The sequence below is a fragment of the Poecilia latipinna genome, unplaced genomic scaffold, assembly GCF_001443285.1.
Source record: "Poecilia latipinna isolate Pla-1442-1.1 unplaced genomic scaffold, P_latipinna-1.0 Scaffold1108, whole genome shotgun sequence".
NCBI classification, from domain to species: Eukaryota; Metazoa; Chordata; class Actinopteri; order Cyprinodontiformes; family Poeciliidae; genus Poecilia; species Poecilia latipinna.
Window position 1 is genome coordinate 74,403 of NW_015113724.1, and position 26,885 is coordinate 101,287.

A 26,885-nucleotide genomic window follows, 5' to 3' on the forward strand; every position below is an offset into this window, starting at 1 on the left:
GTCCAACCAAACATCCATCCATCAGAGCTCTGCGTCCAACCAAACATCCATCCATCAGAGCTCTGCATCCAACCAAACATCCATCCATCAGAGCTCTGCGTCCAACCAAACATCCATCCATCCATCCATCCAACCATCAGAGCTCTGCGTCCAACCAAACATCCATCCATCCATCAGAGCTCTGCGTCCAACCATCCATCCATCCATCCATCCAACCATCCATCAGAGCTCTGCGTCCGACCATCCATCCATCCATCCATCCATCCATCAGAGCTCTGTGTCCAACCATCCATCCATCCATCCATCCATCAGAGCTCTGTGTCCAACCATCCATCCATCCATCCATCAGAGCTCTGCGTCCAACTAAACGTCCATCCATCCATCCAAACACATCCGTCCATCCAAAACACATCCAATCATGATTCCATCCAAACACATCTGTCTGTCATCCATCCATCCATCGAAACACATCCATCCGGCCACCCAAACATATCCGTCCATCCATCCGTCCGTCCATCCATCCAACCGTCCGTACGTCCGTCCATCCATCCAAACACATCCGTCCATCCATCCATCCATCCATCCATCCATCCATCCATGTTCTTACACAATAATCAACCATTCCTGTTTTGTAAATTAAACTTTGCCATGCTAAAGCAGAGATCTGTTCTTCCATAACTTTTACTCGTAGATGTTTGCTGTTATCTTAGGATGACAACAACAGTTCAGGAACTGGATGTTGAATGTGATTAAGGTGCAGCAGCAGGACCCCCCACTTTGTGAGAGTGTGTTTGTGTGTGTGTGTGTGTGTGTGTGTGTGTGATGGTGGGCAAGTGCCAGTGTTACTGGGCATGTACTGGTGGAAATAAACACTGGCTCCTTGCCTGCCTGTAGTGGCTTGTTTCACTGTTGACTGAGACAAAGAAGAACTCCCAGAGCGTCAAGCGCACTGAGCTACCTAAATATGAGCGGTGTTTGTGATGAGGCAGAAATAACACGGCTTTGCTCTGTTGCCCTACACCAGAACAATCGGTTAACTGTCACACAGGTGCTGGGAAACGGAGATGCAGCTTGTCCTAACAGACAAAGGCTTAGCGAAATGTTTTAAAACTCTACACACATGTACATATTTGGCATAGTTTTCTTTTTTTCCTGTGAGTGTGAAAGACAAAAGGAACTACTGTTTCTAGGCCAATGATTAAAAATACAACATGAAGAAGCCAAACTAGGTTAATAAGCAGGCCTGAAACTGATTTAATGTAAAGTTTTCCTCCTAATGAAGGGACTTCCTAAACAAAATACATGTTTTAATGAGTCGACAACAACAAACACTTCAAATCTGAAAATATAAACTCCCTGAGGGCATTTTTAAATCCTAATACAATTTATAATTTTATTTATTATTTGTCAATATTTAACACTCTGTATACTGCCTTTAAAACACTAAAGGGAACAAATTGGCTGAAGTAGGTTCATATTAATGCCTCTAAGCATTTTAGTTATTTTTGTCATTTTATCTTTATAGAGTACATGTGATGGACTTAAAGTTTTTATCACGATACCATGTGATACTATAACGATAAAAGTGAAAACAAAAACTACTTATTGCCTTTTTTTAGGTAACAGAGCATAGCCCTACAAACACAAATAGTGCTGTTGAAAAACAAGTGAGATATCATTAGATTATAACTGCATTTGACCATATTTTCAAATTTCTTGGTATTTATTGATGCTTTCATTGAACAAACGGTGAACAAAATAATCTCAACAATACGACAATAAGTCAAAATCATTATGATGAGAAATGTATCACGATAAACAATAAACGATCTAACAAATGAGTACAGCTGAGTATAATAAGACTTCACTGAAGGTCATCTCTTAACGATAACCTTCACTGTATTTTGGTTTTAATAAATTAAGGCTATTAAACTGAATTGTTCAGGTTCCTAAATGTAAATAACTGCAGATCCAGTTATGTATACGTCTGAATAAAAATACCTGTATATCACTGTGTTAACACAAAAAATAGAAAACTAAGTAAAACATGATTTTATTTTTCCTGCAATAGCAGCTTTTTATATGCGAAAATAATAACCTGATTATTCTAGATGTAGCATCCATCCCATTTATTTATTGTAATTTTGGATTCCTAGACTTTTTAGTACAAAACAGCTAAATTTAGCATCAGTAATCTGGGTAATTTGCTGGGCTATGGCTGCTAATTAGGCAGCTTGCTGTCTGCTATTTAACAGTCATGGTATTCACAGAGTGACGGCTGTAGTTTATAGACATTATTATATTTTAATAAGAGTGCAGCGACGCTTCGGGAACCCGTGACTGGTTGGGTTTATTGAACAGGAACTGTTTCCAAATGGCTACTGAGTTAATATTTGTTGCATGTCGGAGAAAATGTAGTAGCCCTCTGACTAGCAGTGCCCAGCAACAGGTGGAGGAGGGGCAGCACTATGATCCATGCACAACCAGAATTAATCCACATTAATTCACTAAAAGGGGCTGTTTTACTCCAGAACAACATATAACAATATATCCGGATTATAAGGCGTATTGCCGTTTTTCGATAAAATTAAGGTGCGTCTTATAGTCCGGAAAATACGGTAATTCCAAATTAATCTGTTGCTTTTCACTGGATAAAATTAATCAAAATGTTTTCAGTGCAAGAAGATGAAACCAATCTAACTTTTAACAAAATTTGTTCAGAAATGGACTTTTAGAGCTTTCATGATTAATCAGAAGAGTTAGAACTTATTGGGTGTATTTTTCAAATAAAATAACCTTCTGATTGCAAAGGGTGCTGCAGTATTTATTACTAAGGAGTTTAAAATTCTAGTATTATTACAACTCTGCTACCATGTTTAGTTTTTTAAAAATATTTTCTTGAAATTCATGTTTAAAATTGAATTTATATCTGTTAATAAGCAACTACTTACCAACGGAAAGCAAACAATTACTAGAAGATACTATTATTTATTAATTTATGTATTTATTAGTCTAAATAAATTGAATAGCCGAAGTGAGAAGGCTTCTATACAGTAAAAATAATCCAGTAAATGTATATATATTTTTTATAATGTTTTTTCCTACTTATCTGAAAATATTTATGTTTAAACCCATTTTTATCTCACTCTATTTTTATATCCCTAGGTCAATTTATTTCCAGTTCAGGGCAGATATTACCTTTTTGCTTAGCAGAAAGATTACATGTCAGAGGGGATTAGGTCACCTGATGAATTTAAGATTAAATTTGGCACAGTTTGTTCTCTCTGAGGTCAGATGTGCTTTTCTGTGGAGCAACTCCGCGCCACCTCACCTCATCTCTTTGGTCGTTGCCAAACATAGCCTGCTGTCTGTCAGAATGGCTAAGGGTACTGGAGAGCGGCCAGAAACAATCCTGCCACCAAAGAGACGCTCATGCCCTGCTGACCTTGGACTGAGCCCTGCAGAGCCTCCTTCAGTCGGTGCAAAACGCGGCAGGCATTCAGGCAGGAGGGACGGCTCAGCCTCTCCCAATGAGATTACACACGCTGATGATTTGACAGTCATGAAATCTTGTCCTCGGGTTCTTTTCGTTACGCATCCCCTTAAACTGTGATGCCATTTTCACATTTTTTTCTCAGAAAGCGGTTAGAAACTGAGTAATCGGGTCACAACGGTGCTGTTGCAATCATCTGCAGCGCTGAACCGAGTTTTACTCGATCTGTAAAACACTAGAACCTAAAACCATAAACTGAGACGACAGTTTAATGTGTGTTTGTTGGTTCATTACTGGTCATCAGGTTATCTTCCCACTGTGTCCTGTTGCTTTATTGCTGGTTATTCTGGCCTTAAATGGAAATCTTAGCAACCACTTTTTTTTTTCTGCGTTGGGGACACAACATGACATTCTTGAGCTAAATATAGTCGTCCATTCTCAAAAATTAGCTCAGATGCCTTGTAGATTTCCTTCACAACCCAAAGAGCGTATTTAAGAGTCAAACATTTTGTGCGCACACAACGGTGAAGCAGAGTTTTAATGCTATGAGCTTTTGCTCCTCTCGGTCTATTTCCGTCCGCTTCGCTCTGTAGAATCATTGCTCTGATGTGTACATACTTTGCTCTTGGGGGATTTGTCAGTTCAGCTGTCTTAACCTCTCTCCAACAACATGTTTCTGCTTTTTTTTCTTTTTTTTTTTTTATTGGTGGGGCCTCTGAGCGTCTCAGATTTTAGCTTCCCAACTTCCCCATAAGGAGAAAATGAGCGCCATCGCCCCGGCCTCAACTGTCTCATGTGACAGATGGAAAGATCCAGTCAATCTGTTCTGCTGCAGACCAAGAATCTGCCTCATGTTCTACATTTTGGCTGCATAATTCAACCCTTTCATGAATGTTTTCCCTAGAAAATCCATCAGGTTGCAGATGAAGCTAAAACATATTGCTGGTTGAAAGGAGGATTCAGACATTTTTTGAAACTAATACGGTTGTTTTTGTGTCTTAAATCTTAAATGTATGTGTTTATGTAAAGTTTTGGTTTAATTGCTGCTTTTAGTGTGGTGTTCTTTCAACAAATTACCTTTTTTATCTTGGTTTGTATCCTCCAGTTAACTATTAATCAATTTATAAATTGGTTCAACAATCGATTAATCACAATTGATGTGATTAATCGTCTCCGCCCTACATATTATAATGCACCTAATTCATGAAATAAATAGAAACTGAACTCATCAGAAATGTATCTTCTTGGACTTTAAGAGTTTTTCATGTTGAGTTGAATAAACCTTCCTAGTTGCAGACAGTGTGTCTGCATAGCATAGCATGAAATCAAGTCATGCTAATATGGGATTATTTCTGTAACCTTTGGATTTGCATACATTTTGCTGTGTTACCCAATAAGTGTGGTTTGTTGCACATGTAAAATAACTTGTTTGTAGCCTGTCACAGTAACACATTTTACTGGATAATAAATTGTCCCAGAATTTATTGTGATAATTGATACTATGGTTGATTTGAGACCATTTTCAAGTAATGTAATGGTAATAATGGCATAATGCAACAACACATTATCAAAGATCATTAAACTTTAAATTCTACACTGCAAATACATAAAATGTTACCAAGTAATTTTGGTTTAGTTTCTGGTGTAAATATCGTAGCACATTTGAAATGAGACAAAAATAGTTTAAAGCAACTTTTCAGCAAGACAGTGTTGTTTTAAGTAAATAATTCCTTTATTGATGAAAAAGTACTTGTTTAATTGGCAGATAAATTAAATTATAAATATTATAAGTGAAATTAAGTCTGGCAGAAAAAAAATTACATGCAAGTTATTTTGTCTTCTTTCAAGTGGACTAAGATGTATAAATTAAACCAGACATATTTGTTAAGATGTGTTTTTGCAGTGTAATGAACATTTATCACTGGAACTGAAAGATGTCTTAAATATCCAAAATAAACAAACAGAAACGAATTATGAAGTCTCTGTAAGCAAAATTATCCTTCATAAAAAGAGTTAATTGACACCAAAGCACCAGACTGAAGACTTTCATCATGCAGTTTTTGGTAGAAAGAGAAAAGAGAAAAAACGATAATTCATTCAAATTAAAATTATTTAGGTGGTTTTAATTTATCCTTCTATTAATTGAGTTATTGTTTATGGCGAGACGCCTAATTGTTCCACCTTTTTCCTGTCAAGAACCTCAGATTTAAACTGACTCTCATCCCTTCACACTCAGTGAACTGCAGGCTGTTTGTTTTCTTTGGTTTCCCTTGAAGTTATCTAAAAGGACAACAGGAAAAAAGTCTGACTGTGACAGAATATTCTTTCTGGAAAAAGTCTGACTGTGACAGAATATTCTTTCTGGAAAAAGTCTGACTGTGACAGAATATTCTTTCTGGAATGTGCAATACAGATACATTTACATGTTGCCACACGTTTGTTTTTAGGATTATGCTGCAAAGTTGACTTGGCTTCCTTTAGCTTTATACCAACCGAAATGAATCGTGTTGCTTTATAATTAGGACCGACTTATTATCAATGTGATTGGATCAAAATGTGACAGTATTGGAATGAATCTGATTGATCTGAATTGAATTTGTACGCTCTGCTCGTACCTTGAGTTTTCAGGAACTCTCCCAAAGAGCAGAGCAATGACTGCTGTGACCTGCTTCAGTCCCACTCATTGTGTGAGTTGGACTCCATCCCTTGCTGAGAAAATCACTCAAAAGGTAGATGAACACAATCAATGATTGGCACTACAGCAGCTTAGCCAGCAGGAGGGCATGTTGGGCCACCGGAGCCGACCTGTGCAGTCAACAGTTCAAAAAAGGTTTAGATGGATCTGGGCAGAGTGGGCCTGTCGCAAAAAAGAAGAGTAAAATATCGATTAATCATTTGATAAATTAAACCAAACTCAACAACTTCAATTTGCATGATTTATTGTTTTCCTTTTTTCGCTCTCTCTGTACCAAAAACTGGACAATTCTGTTCACAGAGATATCATAGTTCATTTTATTAGTTTTTTCTGTTGCTTTGTTTGTTTATTTTGGATTTTTAAAATGCCTTCCTGTTCCAGTGTTAAATATTCATTAGATTTTAAAGTTTGATCTTTGAGAATGTTTTTGTGCATTATTATGCATATTATATTTCTCGAAAATGGTCTAAAAACAACAGGATTAAAGTTTATCGCAATAACTTCTGGGATAATTTATCGTCTTGTTTACAAAGGCCCTAATACACCATCGTAGCTTTCAGCCATTTTAATGTGGGAGTGTAAACGTTGAGTTGGGGGGCGTGGCTTATTTGGATTTAAAGTGACAGAGCCCTAAAACAACTAATTCTGAAAGGAGCTCAAAATAGGCAGAAAATCTTACATCTGAGAATGATTTTCTACAGAGAATGTAATAAATATGTTTTGAATAGCCCACAAACCAATCCTAACCTGTTAAAGGAAGCATAATGGGTCACCTTTATGAATTAAAGCGTTAAATCCTTAAAATAATCGATTTTAAAGTGGTGCTTTTTCTAGATCTGACCAGGTGAAACCAATGCAAATGAGATTGTATGTAATAATGAGTTCCACACATAATAACTTCTCAAATTCACAGCTTCCCTTAGCTTATTAAAGCTTCATGGCAAGCCTCGACACAGCTGTCCTCTTACATTAGAACTGCTATGACTCATTTTCACTGCTCGTCTAACACAGTTTCTGGCAGCTGCAGCTGTTTCCACCAGAAAACCTCAGAAAATCTCTCGGCTCGCTACCTGCTACTTGCCAAACAGCTGACAGAAGCAGTTAGAGGCTACCTGGTGAACACGGGTGCGTTTATCTGCCGCAGAACCAGACATTTCCCCTCAGGGGGGAAAAATGAGAACGTCCAAGTCTCGTCGATGCAACATCGTCCTAGATGAGTTACTGTGATAATGGTCATCCAGCCATTGATTTTTTTTTTAAAAACTTGAGTAATGATTGCAAAGTCGGAGAGGTACAGTGCATCCATGAGGTGAAAGATGAGATGTAGAGTGGAAACCACCGCGAATAACTAAAGTCTGCAAACACACTACCCATTTTAATAGTTTAAACTTAGACAATACCTAAAAGTGCAATAATAAACACAGTAGAACCTGACTTAGCACTTAGCACAGATGCAAACAACCAATATAAATGCCGCTCCTGGATTGGCTGCTTTGTAATATCGAGCCAATAGCGTGTCATGTAGCAAAGTGTTTCAGCTTCCCAAGCTGAAACACTAAATTTTCTTTGGAATATTTAGCTCGTAAAATCGAAAATTCTTGACTTTTTTTAAGGTAAAAAATGTCGTTATTTTTCTAGAGAATTTCTGAGCTTAATCTAATGTCAGAAACTAGATTAAAAAAAACTTGAGTTTTTTTGACTGAAATTTAGTGTCGTTTTTTCTATCTATAATGGCCCAAGTAAGCTGTCGTAGCTAACAGATGCACAATTTTACAACTATATCTTTGAAAAGCGGAAGTGGAGCCTCCTACGCAACTAACAAGAACACAGTAAGTGGCTTCTGGATGGCAAGTCAACAACAAAACTTTGTCTTTTCCAGCAGCCATTGTATAGCGCATACAGTGGTAAAACAAGCTGACCAAAGGTGCTGGAGTTCCGCTTATGTTGCTAGGTAATGGGCTGGGTAAGGCTAGGGTTGCTAGGTAACGGGTGACAAACATTCTGGAGGACGAACATTAACGTGTTGCAAAAAATTGCTTGGTGGGCTTTTTTTAAGCACTTGGGTTGTTTTTTTTTTAGAAGCCCAAATGGAAGTACAAAAACATGTCAAATATAAATTTTGCATTAAAGGTTCCCTTTAAGAAACCATCCATCAGCTATGACCAGTTTGGGATCAGGAGGGTGTTTATTTGGCGACCTCAATCCCAAATACAGCCCTCCCTGAAGATCCTGCAGGGTCACAGTGCCCTGAACCATATATGGAGTTAGGAATCTACTCTGCTGCAAATCTGCATTGTTTTTACTCTCTCAAACTGTGTGGCGATAAACTAAAATTAAGCACACCACAATCCCCTTTTCTTCCTGCTAAAGATGAAAACATATATTACGCCCAGAGGGATTGTGTGCATCATAGCCTGAAGGGAATTTCAAGCTTTGGTTTCCCACTCCTGCCTAGACTTGGCACCGTAAACAGTATTTTAAGCTGGGATAGGCTGCAGGATTGCTGGACGGTTTCACCAAATAGCAACAAATTTTCCTCTGTTTTTCTGCATCAGACTAGCAGACTTTATAGGTTGATTAAATGAATTCACACAATGTCATTTTAAATCTGTTGTGCAAGGGGAATTTTAATCAAGACTTCTCCATTATGAATAGATTGTCATCAAAGTTGAACGTGCTTGTCCCGATTTAGCCCAACAGGTTATTGAAAAGATGATTTGATGGCCGTCTCTCGTCATGTAAAATGAAAACGAGCTTTAATTATTTTAGATGGATCGGCACATTTCAAGCTCCACGTGTCGCGATCAAAGAGGTGAAGTTGGTGAGCTGTGAACGCAGCGAGACGGAAACATCCGGGACAGCTAAAAAGAAAAAAGGACAAAATGGTTCTCCGTCGTTTGACAGCAGAGTTTCATGATGTCTGCTTCACTGCCAGTGTGATTTAAAATGCTTCAGTCAGTCAACCAGTGATTTCATCAGTTTTCTCTTCATCAGTTATGATCAGAGGCCCGGTTTGGATTTTGAAAAACATTTTTTGTCTGTAAACATGGATTTTTTTTTATTCACTTTGTTTTGAGTTCAGTGAAAATCATAACATTGAAGGGTGTGATTTGATGCATAAATGGGGATATTCTTGTAAGACACTAATCTTTTATGTGTCAATGCAGTCATCTTTAAAAAAAAAAAAACCTGCAGCAATTTTGTTGTCAAATATGTTTTTATACATTTTTAGTTGACTGAATTAAAACGATGTTTACACAATTGAGTTTGGATATCAGAGATCAGTAGAGATTTAAATTTGCTTAATGCAAACACACCAAATTTGATCAAACACATGCCACAGAAGTCACATGATCAACAACTGTATCTTACTACTGGCAGAAACGCCAAAAAAGATAACAGGAAGTAGTGGTAAGAAGATGGTGTGCCATGTTTTTAACAAATAATCGCAGGAACAAAGCTATTCACGTATAATTTTTAATAAAATTTCCATTTGCAAAACTGTCTTTTTTTAACATTAGTGGAATATTAACAAAGTTTTGCCCACATTTATAATGGAAACGTAGCTTAGTGGCAGATTTTTAAAGTGTTGTCTACTCTAATGAATTGCTGTTTCATCTGCAAAATTCAGAAGTTAAGATCAGTACTTGGTGTAAACATGGCTGCCCTGGTCCATCCTGAATTATATTAATAGTTTGGCAACTATTACCGTCTGTAAAAAATGCTAAAAAGTTGGATGTTTTAGTTTTTACACATTTAAATTAAAAATGTTTTACCTGGCTGATTTAAACTCGTTGATGAATATTTGCTTTTTGATTTTGCTGCTTTACCCTGCACATTCAATTTCAGTGATAAATTGCTATTTTAATCACTTCAACAACAAAAATAATTTTTTTTGGCTCTAACCAATCACAAAAATAATGCTCTTGTCAATGAACTATAATTATTTTAATTATTTGGCCTCTGTGTTTCCCAGTAAATTTATTATTTTCAAACTAGGTGAGTATCTGTGTTTAAAAATATCCATTTATTCCTTAATAAAGTTAATTTGATTACATTCAACTTCAAAAATCAGGTTGAGTTTGCAATGTTTTCTCCTTTGACTGGCTATTGGTGTATAATTACCTGTATGGGAATCTCATTATCAAACCTTTGGTAAAGGGACATATTTTCTTATGCAGTTAGAACTTAATGTTTGTGGAGAAAAACACAGATTTACACGACACTAATTATGTCAGAGCCTCTTTAATCAACTGCTTTCTAATGGTTTTAGCTCTTCATCCACTGATTTGATATAATATTGCTAATTGGTCTCAATCAGCTTAAGTAGCACTCTGGTAAGCACGTAAAACATTTGCTGTATCATGTTTAAATGTATCCAGTTTGCATATTTATACTTACAGGTGCTTTTAGCTTAAATTTATTAGATCATTTTGATGCTTTGCCACTTTAATCCCTCAGCTGGTCTCTTCCTGCCCAGTTTGGAACCTGTTCCGGTTTGTCATGAATCTTCTGAGGTCCAGCAGGATGCATACTGGCTGCTTCTGCTCGCTTTTTCTTTTCTGTTTTGATTAGCTTGTGAGTGAGGGTCACATGTGCTTCGTGTCACATGACGCCTCCATCCTCTACTGACTTGTGGGAGAAAAATGCGACGGAGGATTTGCTCTACGGAAACGCAGCAGAAGTTCTCTTTAGGTTGGAGTTGTGGTTGGAGATTGAAAAACAAAAAGCGGCTACAGAAGCAGGTTGTAGCCGAGAGCGGTAGGCCACAATCTAATTACATGTTCTGCTCCAAGCTGCCTTAATAACTGAGTGCTGTTCCAATGCTGAAGGAGGGAGGGAATTTTGTTTATGGAGCGCTTAAAAAAGTAATGCAAACAGTGGAGCCTGTGAAGGAATATGTCCATATTTAGCAAGCCCAATAAACATGCATTCCTCCTCTGCCGCCCTCATCCTCAACTCTTCTTTTTTTTCCCATCACTTCCTTGTCCTCATGCGCTTTCTGACCTTTCCCCATCCTCTCTTCTCGTCTCCTCCCCTCCTCATCCTCACCTCCAGCCTGTCCTTGCCTCATTGTGTCTTCGCTGGCCTCCAGCGTGTGCGCAGCTAGCCTGGGAAAAGATGAGGGCATAAACAAGGCACGCAAACAGAGCACCTGCTTCCTGCCGAGGTCTCGTGTCGCTAAATGTGCGGACGTAAATGGGAACGCTGCAGCAGAATGAGACGAGATGGATTGGACCGTGGGAGGAAAAACACAGACCGGCGCTGCAGCGATCCAGAAAGCCTCTGTGTTGCAGAGATAGAGAAAGCATGACGGAGGCTGAGATACCCTGAATAAACAGCTTATTGGGATAATTAAGGCAAATGCTTAGGATCAGGTTTTTGTTATTTTTGTCTGTTTGCCTTCGTAACTGCAGCGGTTCAGCTGGACGATTTGGCTGAAAAACGTGTCTCATCAAATTCAACATTTTGACAATGAAACTGCTTAGTTGTAGTTACTTAATACCCTTTTTTTAAAAAAACCAAACATTTTTCTTCTGCTTTAAACAAGAATCACCAGTTTTATTACTAGCATAAAGAGGTAAATATTGAATAAGCTGCTTCACTTTTGATATTGTACAGTAAAATTAGTTATAATGTTACACTTTTGATAAGGTTCTTGAAACATTAACAAATTTTGCTGGACAATAAATTGCCTGAGAAGTTATCACAATAAACGATAATTATGGTGGTTTGAGACCATTTTCAAGTGAAATATTAATAATGGCATGATGATGCAAGAACTCGTTCTCGATGGATAAATTTTAAATTCTAATGAACATTTAACACAGGAACTGGAAGACATTTTACATGTACAAAATACATAAAAACAACAGAAACGACAAATACAGTTAATTATGAAAGAAAAACAACTTTCAAAATCAGAACAAAAATTGTGATTTTATGTTTTATTTTCTTGGCCCACTTGACTTGATGTTTGGACGCCGCTGCAGTAAAGGGAACAGTCCTTCTCCCTCCCAGTCTAGCGCTTTCTTAACTCCGGACATAAAGCAGAGTCTGAATATTTTCCACTGGGATGTTCGCTTACAGCCTCTGCACTTCCTTATTCTGCCTCTTGTAAAGAGTGTGTTCACAACCGGCATAAATTACGTCAGATTCATAAGAAAACATAAGATTAACTGTGACTCTGGGATCGTTCGTCTCTTTTATTGCTCAAACTTTGAAGTTGTTTGATTCTCCATTTGCTGCAGACTTCTTTGTTTCTGCAGAAACACCAAACACACACTAGTTGCTCAAGTTTGAAGTAGAAATGGGAGTTGGAATGTGTGTCTTTGAGTCCAGCTGAGGCACCTGTTTGTGACTCAGCCGTGAATCATGGGTGGTTAATGAGAATCAATCAGACCTGTCTCTCTCTCTCTCACACACACACACACGGAGTGAACGAGGAATTCCCTGTTGCCCGTTGTCTGGTTCGGTCTCGTATGTCTGCTCATCTGCTGCCTGAATTGATCACAACTTATTTGGAGTCTGGCACACACACACTCACACACATTTCCTCCTGTAACTTGACCTTTCCGCCTCTGTGTGTGTGTTTCTGTATCATGTGAAGCTAACGTCAGCTGCCATTGATCGGCCCAGCTGTTGCCAGCTTTTTGCAGTAGGAGCATTGTCCGTCTGTCTCTTTGGTGTTTACTATGTGATCCGGCCATCTGTTGAACGGAAGAGGTATTTTATCTGCTTAATAGAAACTAAGTGTGTTTGTGTTTTTTGTGGCTGATTTATTTTAGGCTCCAGTGTTTGTTTTAAGTTTAAGTGCATCAAATATGCAGTTATTAAAGGGGGACCTGTTATGTGATATTCACATTTTGGACATTTTTCCAACTTTTCTACTGCCTCTAAAAACAACTCAAGTGCTTAAAAAAAGCACCTACTTGTTTTTTGTTGTCTGGAAAATGTACCGTTTCACTGCAAAAAGACAAAATCTTACCAAGTATTTTTTGTCTAGTTCCTAGAGCAAATATTTTACCAAACCTGGAATAAGACTAAACTAACTTACAAGTAACTTTTTTTTTAGCAAGAAATGGAAGCTTCTTTTAAGTAAATAATTCCTTAATATTGCTGCAGATTGTTTAAAGTATAACAAGACATTTTCCCATGTTATAAGTTAATTTATCTGGCAATAGAGCAAGTACTTTTTCATCAATATTAAGGAATTGTTTACTTAAAACAAGTCTCCATATCTTACTAAAAAGTTACTTTTAAGTTGGTTTGTCTTATTTCATGTGTAATAAGATATTTGCACTGCAAACTAGACCAAAATTAGTTGGTAAGATTTTGTGTTTTTGCAGTGAAAACCTCCTGAATGAAACATCACAAATCAGCGGGCACAGCGCTGTTCCTTGCAACCTCACCAAAGCCCAGCCCGTAATCCAGCAACCCAAACTGAGCACCAGCACACCAGCTAGTTTTACCGCTGTACAATGGCTGCTGGAAAAGGCAGGTGTTTTCTTATTGACTTACCATCCAGAAACTATTTGCTGCTTTCTTGTTTGTTGTGCAGGATGCACCAGTTCTGCTTTTCAAAGCTGTGCAGTTGTATAATTGCATATCTTTTTGGAGTCATTTTCATGTGCGAGTGTAAACGGTGAGTTGGGGGCGTGGTCAGCAGCAGCTTATATGGATTTAAAGTGAAAAGATGCCCTAAAACAACTTGAAACGGGCAGGACCAGACTAAAGTCTAATTATCTAAGAATGATTGTGATATACTCATCTTAACATGGTCAGGGAAGCATAATAGGTTCCATTTAAAAATGCAAAACAGTACTGAGTCAGATTGTGTTTTCTGGTGCAGCTGGTTGCTGTTTGTCGTTTCAAATAAACAGTCATATACACTTCTGTGATTGCGGTATTTACTTTTTTTTTATTTTTTACTGGCATCAGATGAGAATACAGCTTTCAGCGTGAGGCAACAGTCAAGATTAGCTCCACTTCCTGGAACGTTTTGATCACAGGAGGTCTCCTGGCAACCAGTTACAGCCAAGCAGCTCTCAGGCCGGCCAGTTAAAGAGGAAATCTACTGGCTGCATAGAACATAACATGGATTTCAGGCTTTGTGCTGTAAACAGATACTGATCGTTTATATTATGAGTCCTTTGATGTCATAACTGATGTTCGTAAGGACAGAGCGATGTAAGAAAAACCTCAGATAACGTTGGTAGTGATATAACTTGCAGTAATTTAACTAATATTTATCGATGGTAACGTGTTTCTGCTTTGAATTCATTGCAAACACAGATCCCAGAAAGTGAGGGTTTGTTATTTTTATGACAACAAAGTTTTATTCTGGCAATGTGTGACATTTAAACAACAGCACAGCTTAGTTGTTGTTACTCACCGCCTTTCTAAATCATTTTTCTGTTGCTTTAAACAAACATGACCAATTATTTTGTTGGCATAACGAGCCTGAATATGTTGTAAATGCTAAATTAGCTACTATGTATTGCAGTTTTTTGCACTATTGACATTAAAATATCAATATTGAGTAACTTCAAAATTTTTGATACACTGTGCTGCCCTAATATTTATGATGTAAGCTTTGTGGTGATTATTAACATAGGGCTGGATAATATAGCTGAAAAAATATAAGCGTTTCATGTCAGTTGATATTGATAATTATAGTTTTTTGTTTTAAATGAAAGACTAACAAACGTGGCATTACTTTTCCAGTAAGTTTTTTTTTGTTTTTTTTTATTTTTAAGCAGTTATGAGGCACTACTGTGGCAAAATCTGAAACTGCTGCTGCACCCATTACTCAACAGGTTGTTGCTAGGTAACCAAAGAATGAGTGAGTTGCTAGGTAACCAAAGAACGAATGAGTGAATGAGCTAACTTAGCTGGCTGTTAGAGATTGAGCGGCTAAAATCAGCTACATCTGGTGTTGCTGAAAGCGAACCGGTAACCATCCATCAGATGTTTAAAGTGTTTGTGCTCCTTCGATCCCCTCCAGTCGAACAACAAATTGGTCTAACTTTGCTGCCCATTCAAAGCCCCATTGGCATTAATCTGTCATTAAAATGTAATTGATCCATTTTTTCCGTCTCCTGCTGGGTTTCATGTCATGGGTCTCTAATGTTACAGAATACGTAATGATGCTTCTGGAAACTGACAGCCAGCTTGGCAGGCAGTTGCTATGGAGTTGCTATGACAACAATAAAGAAGCCACAAGCTAACAACTAGCTCTCACCTCATTCCTTTCTAACTTATAAACAATATAAGTACATTACAACTTAAATACGTCACAGTTTTTGAGTTCTCTACTGTGTAACACTAAGATAACCTCATAGCTCAGACTTGTGGAAACTATGTATTGTTTTACTCACAACCAAATCTACAAAACAGAAACTCCAGCTAACTGCCTATTATTCAGATTTTAAATGAGCAAATCGCGTCTTAGCAGAGATGGGAAATAAAGCTTCGCCTTCCACTTGATCTTCTTTCCCCTCCCGAAGGTTCGGATATTATTACTGCTCTCCATGTTTCTCCAGTTGCGTATGCGCTCAGTCCAGCTATATCAAGTCATTAAAACCGGACGTTTTGGATCTTGCGGCATTCCTTAATGTTCATAACATTGTTGACCATTAAAGCTGATAGATTATTAGTGTTGTGTAGAGACTGTGGCTTATGAAGCAGCAAAGTGTTTTGCTGCTTCATCTGTCTGAAACGCATCTTGTTATCTGTGATGGAGGGTTTTCAACTGACTGGTTTATGCCAGATTTTATTATTGTAAAGTTAAAGTTTATCTTAACTAAACATGTCAGCTGAGATGATGGTTTCCTTTCAGTTTTTAGTAAGACATTTGACTCTTCTGAACCCAGTTTTCGTTGTTTCCGCATCTCCTTTGTGCTGTCTCTGCTTGATGCGGTGATTTTACTTTTCTTACACAGACTGATTATCTTCTCCACAATCCTGGGATGTTTTTCAACATGGCTGTTTAAGAAATAAGAAGCTACATATTGTTTCAGTTTGGGTCGAATATCTTGTTGCTAGCTAAAATATAATCAGGCATACAGTAATTATCCAACAGGAGGCTTGTTTTTTTTGTGGTCAAATGTTTCGGAAGAGTTTTTTGTTGCTCCTTTTGTAATTCATGAGCTAACCCCACTTTAGCTGATGCTAATTGTATTGGTCAGGCTTCTTATCTCGTGTTACTCGGACGCTTCCTAATGCCTCAGTGTGTGAGAGCCAAGTGCGTTCGTTTAGGATGGCAATTATGTCAAAGTACTTTCAGGATTTCTGCAGAGTGAGAAGTGGAGGAAAAATTATAAATCACATCAGCTGGTATCACCTATAATCCTGGATGTCTGACAGAAGAGAGAAATTTTATGCTCGGAGGTTTTACAGTGATGATTAGAGGAGAAAGATTATTTTTATTATTATTTTACTTTTAGAAGTTTTCACTGTTCCTGCCTAAAAAGGCCAACCGCTTCAGGGGGAAAGGCAGCTGTGTGCAAAGATGCAATTTGTCAGGGGAAATTAGGTCTTTACACCCAGTCTGGATCCCAGAAGAAGAGGAAGGATGTGGGGCAAATATACAAGGCACAGCTGAGCAGTCCAGGTTCTTATTTATTCATGAAGGCCGGAGAGAGACAACAATGCTAATCCCGGTGAGGAAATGCAGCTAGCTGTCGACCAAACCATCGCTGCGTCTGCTGACGGAGGTTTGAGAGGCAGCGAACACGAGTGTCTGTAACACTTGGCGCTGCAGGAGGAATGGATTTGCATGAATTTGTCTGAAGTAGTTTGGGTCTGTATGGGGGCTAAAGAGGCGACTATGTTCTCTTTGGTAAGAAAGTGGTTCTGCACACTTTGTTGCGTTGTTTCAAAGAGTTGTTGACATTTTTACAATGTAAATTGTGCTATAGTCGACAGTAAATGCTGTATGAAATGTCACGAGGAGAGATGTGTGATGTTCATTAGAGATGCACCGATCCAGTATTATCTGTATCAATCCTGATATCGGAAATGTTCTAGATCTAGCATAGGTGACAATGTACTCGATGTAAGGGTTGATCTAGTCAGTCTAATTCTATGTTTTGAGCTCTGAGCGATCATGCCTTATTTTAAATTATATTTAACATTCCTAATTGTACTTTAAAAAACTTTTGAAAGAAGGTTTTCTTGCACGTTTGACATATTGTTTACCTTCAGTTCTTTATTTACTTTAGATTGACTGTTATTCTCCTAATTACACTGACTGAACAAATTAAAGTCATGTTGAAGTTATTGTGTATTTAAAGTAATCAAATAAGTTGTAATTCATTATATTTATGTCTGTGTTTTTAGTCAATTCGGTTCTGTTTTTCTGTATTGGTATCAGCCAATACTGAACCTCATATATTGGTGTTGGAAGTGAAAATAGTGATCAGTGCTATTCCTGTTGCACTAAGCAATAAATCAATTAATCACATGAAAAATTAAGACAAGTTAAAGAATTTCCATTTGCATGATTTATTGTTTTTCTCCTCTTTTTTTCTACCAAAAACTGGATGACAAAAGTCTTCAGTCTAATGGGTGCATCTCCAATGTTCATTTAAGTACATAAAACATCAAACTAAAAGTTAATCGTTTAATTTTAGAGATTGACAAATGTTTGCGCTTTTTTCCTTTAAAAAACCCAAACGCCTTGCCAGCTACATCTTATAAATCAAATGAAGAACAAGTAGAAAATTTGAGCTGCAGGTGACTCTCATCCACGTGGATAATTCCTGCCTCATCAATAATTGCTGCAAAAATAGTCGCCAGACCTAAAATCGGTTGGGTGGACGGCTCTAATGGACAGCCAAATCAGCAAAGAAGCCGGCCACAGCGCGGCTTATTGCAGATAATACAAGTTTATTACACACAAATCAGGCTTAAAAGGCTCCAGTGGGACAGAAGTGAGCCTGAGTCTCTGATGGGGGAAGGTGCTCTGACTCATGTTTCCCCAGTGAACCCAAAGCCTTTTTGTTCCTGGTTATCTCTGCGCCACAAGCTCTGCTGTTTATTGTCACCTTCCAAGTATTGGTCGATGTCTCGGTTCAAATGTGTCGCGTCAGAAAGCTTTCTGAATGGTGTCGCTGCTCCACTTTCCTTCAGTGTTTAATAGGGACAGGACAGAACGAAGGAAAATACCAGTTTCATTTTTCAGTAGCACACAAAAAATGAAAACAAAAACTGCAACATGAACCAAGTGCTGAAATTTAAAGCCAGAAAATGATTATTAGTCCTGCTTATGTTGTTTATATGTTGCTTTATATATGCAGAGGTTCTTCTTGCAACACCCACATTATGTCTATTTGGACACAGTGTGAGATTTGTTCTTTCCTCCTGATCATATCCCCCCAAATATGTTTTTGTTTTCTCCTAACAGGCTTTACTGATCTTTACTTTTGTTGTGCTTCTTTACAATGACAAGAAAGGCATTCTGATTCTGCTGCCAGCATTTTGTGATCAATTTCTGATGTCTGTAAAGCTTTAATCTGTTGAAACTGAATATGGTCCATTTTGAAAAGCACAAAATAGTGTCAACATAAAGTGCTGTGTAAGAGATTTTATGATAAAACAAGATTTACTACGCTTTGAGGTCTTTAGCATGCTACATTAGCGGTTAGCCTGGCTAGCACGGTTAAAAATAGCATCTCTACAGGAATTCAAAAGGATTTGGAGAGAAAACCTCCCTGTTCAGACTTCTTATGTGCTTAAAGTATTGCTCTCTCTCACTCTCTTGCAGCCAAAATGATCAGGATGACTTCTTAATTCCATATTACAGGGATTAAAAGATTTTTAAAGGTATTTGAGGTCAGGAAGGAGAGATGTGTAAAGGAGGGAGGCTGAGTGGAGATCAGCCAATAAGCTGAGCTGCATTGAGTTTACCTTTGAGGATTGGGTTATTATTGTCTGTGAAAACCACACCGGTGACATTTGTCTGGTGGTGGGGTTTCCAGTTCCAGCTGTCGTGTTTCTCCTTGTAAACTCCCGGGGGCTTTTCACATAATTGGATATGGTAAATTAAATGTAGGTAGCCATAAATGTGAAAGGCTCAGCTTATTAAACATTGAAAGAGAGGATATTGTTTCTACATTTATGATGTTTGAGTGTAGGAAAACAATGGTGTGGATAAAATCTGGTTATTTTGTTTATAATTCCTTTAAACTTTAAAAATGAATGTTCTTAAAGGGCCGGTTCTGCCAGAATAAGATCTGTAAACGAACTGTTAACGTATAAGTAAATTCTTAAAATTAAATAATATTGAACATGCTTTCATTCCCTCCAGGATTTTGTGACTGTTTTGGGGATTTTTTGCACAAAATAAAAATCAAAGTGTTTTGTGGTAGTGATTAGAAATACTTGCACTTATGTATGATGGGAAATGTGACTTTTTATTATTCAACGTATCATTATGGATTATAAATCAAGTAAACCAGATGAGTGAGTGTTAGAAGTATGAAATACTGCCACCTGCAGGTGGGAGTAAACAGTCACTTGGATCCAATATTTTCCACCATTTTGCCAAAAATTTTCAACAAACTCACAAATACACATTGGTGTGAAAAAGTGCAGGGATTTGTTGATTTTTGTGTGAATTTCCACAATAAACAGTTAGAATCTGCTTTGATTTGATTGATAAAGCAATATCTAAGCACAGTGTTATATTGACGGTTATATTTATGTGTCTCTTTAGAGCACATGTGTCAAACCTGAGGCACGGGGGCCAAATCTGGCCCAACACAGCTTTTTATGTGGCCCTCTAGACTCTAAATTAGTCGCTCCAGTTTCTTGAGAATTATATTGGAAATTCACGTAAAAATTAACAAATCCTTGTATTTTTTCACATTAATACATAATTGCGCTTATTGAAGATTTTTGGCAAAAATGGTGAAAAATATTGGATCCAAGTTACTGCTTACTCCCACCTGCAGGTGGCAGTATTTCATACTTATACCTTACATGATTTATTATCCTTACATGATTTATTATCCTTAATGATACGACAATAATAGTCATATTTCCCATNANACATAAGTGCAAATATTTCTAAATTANTACCACAAACACTTTTTTTATGTTTTTTTTTTTTTTTTTTTTTTTGCAAAAATCCCAAAAACTGTTGCAAAATCCTGGAGGGACTGAAATAACTTAATTTTAAGAATTCATTTATATTTTAACAGTTTGTTTATGAGTTTAGCAATACATTCTGTCTAAAACTCATTAACCGGCCACATAAGGAGCTACGGCGGGCCAGATTTGGCCCCCGTGCCTTGAGTTTGACATGTCATGAGCATTTACTTTTGTTTTCTATGACATTATTTAAACAGCAGCAGGTGGACCATAACGACAATAACAACCAGGTGAGGATCGAGACACAATAACAACTTCATCATCGCAGTTCCCTTCATGATTACTGGGAATAAAATCTGTTTTTCTTCTGCAACACAACACCATTAACGTCCTGCCACCACAGCTGAGACCAAGAGCAACTGCATGCCGAAGAAACATAATCATCTCCACCACCACCATCATCATGGAAACCATGTTAATGATCTTGGGGTTGGAATCGAACCACTTGTGCAGGCAACTAATTAGACAAACAAATGGCAATTAGACGGGAGTCCCATAATCCACTTAACAACCAGGCGAGTGGAGACGAACCAGTGCAGCGAGGCGTTGTCATAAATCTCTCTGCGAAACATTACCCTTGATGGAGAAATCGCTCAACTGTTCTAGTGGGATTTCAAATTTCTGATTTTATGTAGCAGGAAATAGAATCAAAATGTCAAACATTGTTGATATTATTTGCTTTTCTCTGAGTCCTGGAGGCTTTCATTGACCAAGAAGAAGCCCAATTATACTTGGCATTTAAACTCTTAATTTTATAGGCTGGTTTGTGCAAAGGAATTGATTGAATGCTAGCCAGAAACAACTTTTTAGGTCTTTTTAGTCTTTAGTGACAGCTTCCTGAGCCGTGAATTAAACCTTACTTTTTTCCCTTTCAGCTTTCCCAGTGCCTGACAACAGCTGCTGCTAGAGAAAGTCATTTGCTGCTTGGAGAGACATTTCTTTGCAGAACAAAGATGTCCTTTCCATTAAATTTTTCCGTCAGTTAGCTCTGTTTAGTCCTGTTTAATCAAACTCCATTTTGTTTGCCTAGAAAGTCCAGTTCTCTTGGGGAGGTGTGAATGTGTAATCAAACTCTGATGTGGACCAGAAAAGTGAACTCTGGTCCGCTTGAACGCTCAGGTCTTGGTTCGGTTGAAGTGAACTCAGTCCGGTTTGAATGCACAAGTGGATGCGAAGCTGGAAACAGACCATAGAGCAAAGCATTCTGGGTTAATAGAACCAAAGCAGACTCTAGCGCTAGTAGGAGAAACAACAAAAGAGAAATCCTGCAACTGCTAAAATTTTTGTTTAATCCATTTTTGTTTAGATTTCATGAAGAAGGAAGGTGTGCTCATGTCTTCTTCAGAGGTTTTTGCATTGTTTTTCAGTGGTTGGTGGTACAGTGCCCCCAACAGGCGAGGAAGGGAATGGGTTTTCAAAGGGTTTGTTTGTTTGACGTAGTGCAGTGTAAAAGAGAAGCACAGCAGCTGAAAATTTAACAAATGTTGCCATTTTGTTATCCAATTGAACAGAATCTGCCGGACTATGAGGTGTGAAAACGCCCTTAGCGACTCCTCACAGCGGGACGTCGGAACCATACTGAGGGCAAAAGCTGCTGCCTGATGGCTTCAGCTGTTAAGTGGTCAATATAACACACAAAATCTTACATTTACACCTGATGTATAAAAGAAAACGGGATGCTGTTTTTTTCCACCAATTGTCAACACTACAGCTAGATGACAAGGCAGAAAAAAGATTTAAAAAGATTTAAGAAAAAACAATAGCGAGGGAAAGGGAAGTAGTTCAGTTATGCTAGCTTGACTTTGACAACCTTATCATGTAGGTGTGATGTAGAATTCAGTGTGTTTTGGTTCAGTTAATTTCTTTCTTTTTTTTTTTTTTTGAAAAGGGGACATAAACCCCAACTCTGACAGCTCATCACTACAGTGTGAGTTTAAAGTAGCTAATCAACAACCATATTAGCTAATAGCAGCTGTAGCTAATCTGCCACAGCTATCATTTATTAATAATCGCAAAATAAACATCAAAGACATAATACTGTAACGGACTGAATGTTCTGTTCTTTAGGAAATGTTTGGTTTTTTTTGGTGTTGAATCCTGAAACAAATTGCGTTGTTGTCAGTTGCTATGGGAACGGCTCTCTGCATAGCATAGTCGACAAAGTGAGAAATGCATGTTTTCTTGAGTTGTTCTTTGTTGGTTTTTCTGCTTTATTTGTTCCTTTGCTGTGGCGCTCTGCACTAAATTAACGATACCTACATCTACAGGTTTCATTTTGTCAACATCACTTCCAGATATAAACAGTTACATGCAGGGAGCTCAAACGAGTTTCTGTAGAGGATCGCCGTGCGGGAAGACGGTACAATCCTATCATTACTGTGGTATTTGCTAAGTGTTGACGGCTAATAATTGTTGTATGCGTTCTGACACTAAAATCTATGTTTCTAAGTAGATTCTGCAGATCTTTGTGTTCCACTGGTTTGATGAGATGCAAACCATCTGAAAGACAAACCGCTTATTCCCCAATGTTCACTGTTTTATTTGCCCTGCAGTCAAGTTAAATTTGGTGAGTAGAAAAATATTTTTTTTTCCTGGCATTCTTCCCAAGCAGTCTTCTGGCATCAATTATAACAAATCTCACAATGAGCTCTTTAGATTTCTCTCTGTTTTTTTAACTCTTTTCTTCCTGTTTGCTATGTTTGGTGCCAAAATTAAGTTGGCGTTTCGCTCGTCTGTGTTTGTCACAGTTGAAGATGCTGTAAACGTTTGATTGTAGATATAGGCATGTTTAGGAGAGCAGCTACTTTCTTGAAGTCATTTTCTGACTTATGGCACATTTTCTTGACTTTCCTATTTTGAAAAGTGGTCAAAAAGGCATCTGGGAAATGTTAGTTGTATAATAAGACACAAAATTATGGATTTTATATTAAATCTTACTCAGGAAAGGAAAACATGTCAGAATCTTATAATAAGATTCTGGCATGTTTTAGACGGTTTTTCTGGCTTATTCTGGTGTCTTTTACGGTCTCATCTGTCTTTTCTACCTTTGACTGGTTGAATTAAATAAAGAATTAGGGATTTTTAAATTTCACCCTTGTTTGTTTAGTAAAAAATGACTGAAATAGTGCAGTTTTTTTTGTTTTTCCTGCTGATCTGATCGAATCGAGAGAAAATCGTCCCGTTCTGCTCTCCGGTGGTTAACGATGGTGGTTATATCTCCGTCTGTTTCACCCTTCAGGTCGTGGAAGGGACTTTCAGTGAGAGCCTCCTGCTGTTTTTTGGCTCAATAAGGATTGTGCCGCCTGCTTTTTAAGACCACAGAGTTATCCGTGGATCATACCACCATCTGTGGCTGGGAACACAAAGCGGCTCTTGTTGATTGTAGGAGCAGTCAGGGGAAAATGCCACCAGTTCAGAATACGGTGACATTTCCAGAGGTTTCACTCTTACATACAGGACCTCAGTTCCTCACTCGGCATGCTGGCTGCTGGCCTCCCACAGACTGACGGGTTGTTTTTTTTTTTTTTTTTTTTTTTTACAGACCACACAAATGTACTGTACATCAATCAGTCAATCAAGTTTATGAGTATAGCACATTTCAGCAGCAAGGCAGTTCAAAGTGCTTTATGTCATAAAAACATAATACAGAGTCATAAAACATCATTGTTGCACATCAACATGTTGGTTATTGTTTCATTTATTATGGCTGAAAAGCTAAACAGATTTCTTTTTAGTCAAGATTTAAATGAACTCAGTTTTTCTGGAAGTTTTTTCCAGCTTTGTGGTGAATAGAAGCTGAAACACATGTTACCAGCGGTGGACAAAATGCTCAAATACTGTAATTCAAAAATACTTAAAGGGGACGTATTATGCAAAATTTTGATTTTGGACATTTTTGTACTTCTGTTTGGGTTTCTACTGCTTCTAACAAGAGCACCCAGATGGTTTCTGGCAATAAGTAAATGTTTTTTTGGTTTCTGGAAAATGTTCCATTTAAAAAAAAAAAAAAACCTATAACGCCACAAATCAGCAGCCACTACCCGTTACCTAGCAACACCAGCGAAGCCCAGCCCGCTACCTAGCAACCCAAGCAGAGTTTTGGTCAGGTGGTTTTAAAGCTGCGTGCGCTGAACAATGGCTGCTGGGAAAGACGAGAGTTTTGTTGTTGATTTATCATCAAGAAACCTCATGCTACATTCTTGTTGGTTGTGCAGGAGGCTCTACTTCTGCTTTTCAAAGATGTACGGTTGCTGTTTGCAGAAATTTTCACATGTGAGCATAAGCATTGAGTTGTTTTCTGTCGTCTTCTTGTTTGTGGTTTGGGCCAACTGGGCAACACTCGACTGCGGATCATGTGACTCAAGTGATGCAAAATTTAAAAAAAAAAATAAATTCCATTGCAGTTTTGTGAAATAAGCCAATTTCAGTTTCTACTTTTACCAAAAGACTTGAGTTCTTTCTAAAGTGGTGTGTTCAAATTAAGCAAACTTATTTCTGAAATGTCAAATTGCTCACTTCCATTATAACGTCAATGGAAACGCATAAAACGGGAGTTTCCGTGAAGGAGTTGAAGTGTGTGGCCAGGTCAGCATGATGTCATCGTTTCTGCCGTCTCCTTTTCTTCTTCATGTGACTTGGCTCTCGTCACTCAGCCGCTGCTGTAATTACGCCTCACATACATAGATCTCTCCAGAGAAACCTTTAGCAGTTGTGACGACGTCTCCAGTCTGAGAGCTTCTGCCTCCTTTTTCTACCCAGATACTTTCTGTTGCTGCTTTTCTCTGTTTAACTCCCTGCAGCAGGTTCTTCCTCGTCCTTTTTCTTCGAGGAAACGGTTTCCTGACTTGGCCGGATCCGAGACCCATTTGAAAATGGAGTGAAAACAGGAAACGGATGAGGAGTGAATTGCTAATGGGGTTTCTTTTATTTAGATTTCCCTCTGGCCCCACCTCAGCTGGCTGTCAGAGCTCTCTTACTCTGGATTTCCATATTGACAGGAGCTTTATCCACTCCTCCTTTTTAAACGCTGTGTAAGTACCTTCAGGAGAGACAAATGGACTCCGAGAGGGGTTGGACTGAACAAGTGAAGGCCCTTTATGCTGATGTAATTAGGTCAAGCATTTAGGGAAGATGTCAGTGCTTCCATTAGTCTCGGTGCAGAAAGAGGAAGAACAATGATTAAGATCTTCTCTCCGTTTTTCTTATTGATTCTTTTTCTTCTGCTTTTCTCTTTTTTTAACCTAAAGATCCAGAGTTGCTTCCTCAGTATTGTACGTTCTCTCCAGTAACTCGTTTTCTCCTCTGTCCAAACGCTTTGCCAAAATCAAAGCGTTGAATCCACCTATGGGGCCGCAAAAAGTATTTTAAGAAAAATGTTTTGTGCCAATAATAAACTAAAGTAAAAATGAAAATCATTGGAGATGCTAACCAGCCCACAGTTTCAGACTTTTTTAGGTTTTTTGCGTTTGAGCAAAACAAAAGTGTGGTTCTAATTAGTCATAAATGAAGGTGAATACAGAAAAGTTGTTTTTGTCATACTAAAATAAAAAAAAATTGATGGAAAACCCTGACCATCCATCTTCAGTCAGAGGCTTCTTCAAACTGCTGTAATACAGACAGCTACAGGAGATTTTTCCTGACATTATCTCCGATAACTCTTTGAAAATTTTGAATTAATATGAGTTAAAACAGCATTTAATTTCCCTTTGGGATCAATAACATATTTTTGAATTTAAATTGAGGTGGGGGGGCCGCAGAGAATCCTGCAGAGGGCCTCACATGGCCCCCAGGCCGCGCTTTGGACACCCCTGGTTGAAGAAGCAGTAGCAGACGAGTAGAAACGTTTCTTTTGAGCGCTCTGCCGCAGCCTGACGCTCTCTCCCTCCCTCAGGTGTAATGAGAGCGCTGGTCATGGACAGATGATGGACGTGGAGACGTCGTACTCGGATTTCATCAACTGTGACCGCACAGGCCGCCGGAACGCCGTGCCCGACATCACAGGGGAGGGGACGGCCACGGCGAGCACGAGTGAGCTCACCAAAGACATGGCAGAGATGGACCTGAAGGCTGCAGGTGGGTGGAACCGGAGACATGCGTCCAACGCCAGGAAGGACGGTTTTACTTACAGCTGAGGAGATGAAGCTGAAGGGGAACGTAAACCGGTTTTTCACTGGGTCTGAGTTTTTTCAAATCAAAGTAGAAATGGGAAAATCTAGAAGATACTAAAACTTAACGTCATGCAATCGCCTTCAAACGGGTGGCATTATGTATAGTGGCATTTTATTAGGCCTGTCACTGTGACACATTTTACTGGATGGTGGATTATCCCAGAAGTTATTGGGATAAACAATAATGTTGTTTTTGAGACTATTTTCAAGTAATATGGTAATGGCATAAAAACATATCCAATCCTGACTCCTGCAAAACCAAAAATGTCTGCAAGACTTTTTTTTTTTTTTTTTTTTTTTTTTTTTTTTTTAATTGGGCCCATTTTTTTCACCCCTTTTTTTTTTTTTTTTTTTTTTTTTTTCTGTTAAATTT

General features: G+C 38.2%; 1 protein-coding gene across 1 annotated transcript in view; it reads left to right on the top strand.

Annotated features, from left to right (window-relative positions):
- Positions 1-26,885, top strand: part of pkig (protein kinase (cAMP-dependent, catalytic) inhibitor gamma) — a 41,673-nt gene that overhangs the window by 8,296 nt on the left and 6,492 nt on the right. The window contains exon 2 of the mRNA XM_015052399.1: positions 26,236-26,417. Coding sequence (XP_014907885.1) covers positions 26,264-26,417 — 154 coding nt within the window. The 5' untranslated portion in view covers positions 26,236-26,263. The remainder of the gene's footprint in view (positions 1-26,235; positions 26,418-26,885) is intronic.